This window comes from Henckelia pumila, chromosome 4 (genome assembly GCF_033568475.1).
Source record: "Henckelia pumila isolate YLH828 chromosome 4, ASM3356847v2, whole genome shotgun sequence".
Classification (NCBI taxonomy): Eukaryota; Viridiplantae; Streptophyta; class Magnoliopsida; order Lamiales; family Gesneriaceae; genus Henckelia; species Henckelia pumila.
Genome location: NC_133123.1, coordinates 37406069 through 37412006, shown reverse-complemented (window position 1 = coordinate 37412006; position 5938 = coordinate 37406069). Strand labels below are relative to the sequence as shown.

Here is a 5938-nt window from a genome sequence, read left to right as displayed (position 1 = left end):
AATTCGCATGTCAAAAATAAAGTTATGAAATTGATACTCAAGATGCATTAATTCATCAAGAAGAAATCAGATTTATAAAATTGAGTAAACTGCATCAAATTTACCATGTCACATTCAAGCATAAAAGGCATTTCGTTTTTTTAACACAAATATGAGCCAATACAAAGCATACTGTCAAATTTATTATAGTTTAAAATAAATTTATTTTTATCTTATTCATCAAAGATCATCCTAATCAATATAAAATTAAAACAACATTCTAAAATATATTATATATATAGTACTAAATTTTTTTAAAAAAAATTAAAAGGGCGGTCGCAGAATTAGATTTTTATTTAAAAGATATATTATGTATATAACATTAAATTTTTTATAATTTCAGGGGGGCTGTCGCACCCTTTCGGGACCATATAGGTCTGCCACTGGTTGTACGCATATTAATTTCCAACACAACTTTCCATAATAATTCCATTATCATGAGTCGAGTTGAGTTGGCTTTTTCTTGTAGTTAAAGAGAATTGAGTTGGCCCAATTGGCACCAGTTTTGTAAAAACCGTTTTCTCTCTTTTTTCTTTCTTCTGTTATATAAGACTTGAGCGTGTAGGTATATGTGTACGCGTATGTGTATCATTCTTTAAAAAAACAAATATATCAGTTGTAGTAGCCCGTAAAAAAATAAGGAGATTAGGAAAATAATCGCATTTACTAAAATTGAGTTCGGACGCTCCGAAGAGGAGAACGGAGGCTCCGAACGTGATCGGACGATCCGAAGCCAGGATCGGAGGCTTAGAATGTGTTCGGACGCTCTGTCGGCAGGTTCGGACGACCCGATCGGAGTCCAGTATTACGTCATTGCTTACGTCAGCAAGATAACGTCACGACTGACGTATTGATGGGACTTCAAACGCTCCGAAGTCGAGTTCGGATGGCCCGAACGTGTTCGGAGGCTCTGAAGTGGGGTTCGGACGGCCCGAACTCCGTCTATAAATAGAGGTGCCGAGATTCATTTTCAGATGCACCATTCACATCTCTTCTCTAGATTCCTTGGTCTTCCAGCTTAGATATAGGACTTTCTAGGCGTCCCGTTGGGAATCCGAAAGTGGCATAGAGGTCCAGGCGTCGTAGCGGAGCTGTGGCCTAGTTTTGAGGCAATCGACAGCAAAGGGCTGACGAAGAAGGTATAGCTTTTGCTTCCTAAAAATATTTAGGAGTATGCAATAGCGTAGTTAAGGCTTTTAGAACACTTTAATGATATTAGTATCATTTGGCATTGTAGCGCGGACTATAGGTGTGGACTTAGAGCTGGTAGAGCTTGCATAGTATTTGAGGTACGAAAGTACTGTTTGAGATATCTTGACCGAGTATGCATGTATTATGTGACTGCATGATTTATATGACATGATTTTATGTTGCATACATTTGCATCTTGAGCTATCTCTTTTGAGATGTCTGTTAGCAGGGTTCTACCCTATCCTGTTAGTGGATGGACTTTCAACGAATTGGGTCTGGCGTATCAACTGGTATTTTGGTATGTGAGCCACCTCCTGAAGCGACGGCACAACGTGCTACATACTAGGCCCGATCTGTCTCTGTTATCTGATTTTTGACCTCTAGTCAGTAGGCGGTACACTTGCATTCATGTATACTCATACTCTCGTGCTGAGCATTTTATGCTCACGTCTCGTACTCTGTGTTTCTGGACACCCTATTCCATGGGGCAGGTTTGCGATTGGATGAGGCGGGTGGATCCAAGAGGGGCTAGACAGTGGTTTGGGTTGATACAACTATTCGATTTGGTTGTATAATTATTTGGGTATTTGCAGATTTCTTTCCTTGGGATTGTATAATATTTATTGTTTCCGCAATTTAATTATGGTTTACTGTTTGTTTAAGTAAATTGCATGCCTTAGTTCTATTTAGTGGGTGATCTCGGTAAGGGTCACTACATCAGTTAATTAAAAACCGTTGTCGTAAACCCCAAAAAACACGCACATAGACAACGGTTAATTAAAATCGTTGTCGTAGGCCATTAAACCCGCTCATAGACAACGGTTTTAAAAAAATCGTTGTCTTTTGACACATATAACACAATATTTTTGTAAAAACCGTTGTTTTTTTTCAATAAAATACGGCCAACAACAACGGGTTTTTTGAAAAACCGTTGTTTTTTAGGTGTTGTAGAAACCAAATTTTGTTGTAGTGATATTTGAGCGAAAATATTTTTTATGTCAAAGATATTATTTTTACAGGTGTAGGTATGGACCAAGTACGTATTTTGTTCATGTCGGGTCGATCCATCTCACGAATACATATCCGTGAAATCATTATTGCTAATGAGAACTACTATAAATCAATGAAGTACTTTCAAATATATCAAGCTTGCTTTAATTTAATACAAACGTATTTTGAAGCCAAAAAAGACAATACATCAAAATCAAAACTCCTATATTTTGCTTTTACGATTTTAATTTTCTATGCAAAGGAGAAAATGAAATTTCGATCAAGCATATATAATGAAAAAATTTCTTTTTTGGTCCTATATATTTGTCACTTTGCTATTTCAGTCCTTTATATTTTCAGATTTCACTTTTAGTCCGCTATCTTTATTTTTTTGGCAATTTTAGTCCTTTTTCCGATGTGGCGCTGACGTGGAACCTATTCAGTGCTGATGTGATGCTGACGTGTACAGTGCCACGTAAACATTTTTTTAATAAAAAGGACCAAAATTGCCAAAAATCGAAACATACAGGACTAAAACTGAAATATGAAAACATAAAGGACCAAAATCGAAAAGTGACAAATATACAGAACCAATTTTGCACTTTTCCCCATATATAATTGTCATTTTACTATTCGTTCTGCAATATCATCAAAGTTTAGTTTAATATCATCAAAGTTTAGTTTAATTCAATTTCCAACACAACTAATTTCCATAAAAGAGGATTGAGTTAGCCCAATTGGCACCAGTTTTGTTACGGGTGGGCCTAGATGTACTTTCATTATCATGAGTACTTATGAAATCTAATATTTATTAGAATACAAATTTGATTATTTAAGTTATATTTTAAACGAAACAAATACTAACCGAAAAAAAATATTACTAACCGGCCCTTAATTATATATATGTAAAAGTTTCTTCTAATAGAATTGTGTTACATATTTAGTTTCCTTACTTATTATTAATTGAAATTTCCTTACTTATTATTAATTAATTAGAATTAGAATCCATTGTAATTTCAAGCCTCGTCATCATCTATATAAACACGCATGCACTGCACGTACATCCAATTGCAATTCTCGATCAGACTCCAAATACACACGTACAACTTCATAATCATAACTTCAATGGGCTCCTATCGATTGATTTCATCTGATGTGATTTTCGAGATTCTAACGAAAAATCAACTCGTTACAAGCACTGGACACCTGCAAAGCCGTGTCGAAAGAATGGAAGGACCTCATCCACGAGCCGAGCTTCGCGTCGGCTCACTGCCTGAGAACGGCCACCATATCGGGGTACTTCATCCAAGATTTAAGGTTTAACAAACATGTCAACATGTTTGTGACCCCCGATGATGCGGGGGTGAACATAAAAAGCCTGCCCAAAGACACCAAGATCATGACTTGCTCGTCGAAACAAGGGATACTGTGTTGCGAGAGAGAAATCGAGACGACGGGCTCCAAAGGCAGTCTACCTAGATATTTCGCATACATTCCAATGACTGGACAATCGCGAGATCTCCCTGATCCGAAAGGTAATCGTCACGAAACTGTTGCTGTCACGTTGGTGGTTGTCGGGGCTCGACCTCTACGTTTCAAGATTATTCGATTATCCGCACGAGGGTTTACAAAGTAAGCTTTGATTATATATATATGTTATTGTAATTCATTCGTTTTCCATTCATGCATGCAATTGATATGAATTATTAGTAGCTAAATATATATATTAATTAATGTTTCTCCAGGCGATACAACGAGCTTTACAAATATGGATGCGAGATTTTTGATTCCGAAACATGGCGCTGGAAGAAAGAAAGTGATGAAGTGTTGTTGTCATTCAGGGAGAGTATAGTTCGTAGTTCTGATGTCTCCGCCGCCAATTTTGTCCATTGGCTGACGGCAGAAGACAACATTCTTTCGTACAACATCACCAATAACACTTTCACCAAATTCCCATCACCAAAATCTGTCCAAGAAGATCAACTTTCTTACAAAAGCAAGCAGCTTTTCGAATACGAAGGTAAACTCGGGCTCGTTTGCATGACGGAGACAAGAGATGTGGATCTTTGGGTCATGAATGACACCAAGAATCAGACATGGATGAAAGAAACGTCGGCAAACATGGAACCCCTCGAAAGCGTCACCCGATATCCTTCTCCGTTAGGGTTCTACAACGCTCATGTCGCGTTCGTGGAGGGCGGATTCAACCAAGTTGGATTCTACAAGCTGCGAGATTCTAGTTTTACCTCGGTGAAGCTAGGTAGATTGAACCAAGCAAGCCAAGTTTTTCGATTTAGAACAGATGTAGACTCTGCTTATCTTAGTTTATATTCATCAGGAATTCCTTGATTTGCTAAGGGTTTATTAATTATTAGGGCTTTGTTATTTTTTTTTTATAAATATAATCGTTAATATAACAAATTGGTAAGGCGTATGATTTGTTTTTGGATTGTATACAGTATACCGGCCAATTTGATTTTCTAAAATCAATAGAAGTACGTATATAGTTATTAATGGAAACTGTGTAATTATCCTTTCATGTTATAATCATATAAAAATTTTAAAATACAGATTAAATATAATTTGATTTAAATTCCTTAATTTGCCGTTTGGCGAATGATTTTTTTTAAAAGATGGTATATATATATATATAGGTGATGCTACGTGTACACGGAGGGTTACACATTGGGTTACACGTTACACTTGACATTACATAAATATCCTTGATGTATTTTGAAAATAATTTTTTCAAATAAAGTGGAGGGACAATTTTGTATTTTCATGTGTAGTGTGTAACCCAACATGTAGCCTTCCATGTACATGTAGCATTTTCTTATATATATATATATATATATATATATATATACCAATTTGATATTCCAGAATCAATATAAGTACTTGGTTATTAATGGAAACTTTAATTATACACACATGGTTTTTAATGTTTCTTTATTCGAATTGTCATCTAATCTAATCTAATTTAATATAAAAATTTAAAAATACATATAAATACCTGATTTAATTTTAAATTTTAGATAAAGATTTGGCGGAAACATTTTTTTTAAACTATTAAGGAAAAGAGGGAAGAAAAAAAATTAAAAAAGAAGAATAAACTTTCATCAATAAATTTATATAAGGGTATAACTATAATTTTAAATAAGGATAACATTTAGAAGTTATTTAGTATATGGTTTCTACTTTAATTAAATAGCAAGATTACAGTTACACTATATATTAGAGAAATGTAAGTGGCGGGAATAATAACATGGGTGATGCATTTACACGGAAGATTATCATTGTGTTATACATTGCTTTGAAATTACATTAATATATATTTGAAAAATATTTTTCAGAATAATTTTGTAATTTCAAATATAATATAACATAATGCATGTGCAACCTTCCATGTGCATCTAACATTTTCCTAATAACAATATATTTTTGGTTTTTAAATTTGCATTTTTCCTATATCCGGTCATATTAAATTGAATTATATTCTCAGTCCTATAATATAAAAAAATTTTGCTTTCGGTTTTTTTTAACGACAAATTGCATTTTTATATTAAATCTTTCCGTTGTAGAATAGTGCTTTTACTGTACGTATAAACTCAAGTACTTTCTTAAATTTGACATTCCGGTATTTCGAAGGTTTTCTCTTTTCTTTTTCCTTTTTTTTTTTGTTTTTTTCCATGTACGGTAATTATTATTCCATATTTTT

The 5938-nt window shown here is 34.3% G+C and overlaps 1 protein-coding gene across 1 annotated transcript; it reads left to right on the top strand.

The window, feature by feature from the left end:
• The first annotated feature begins 3556 nt into the window (after positions 1–3556).
• On the top strand, positions 3557–4569 carry LOC140860864 (uncharacterized). The gene is made up of 2 exons (XM_073263868.1): positions 3557–3852; positions 3966–4569. Exons 1-2 carry the CDS (start codon positions 3557–3559, stop codon positions 4567–4569), a joined length of 900 nt encoding a protein of 299 aa, XP_073119969.1.
• The last annotated feature ends 1369 nt before the right edge of the window (positions 4570–5938 follow it).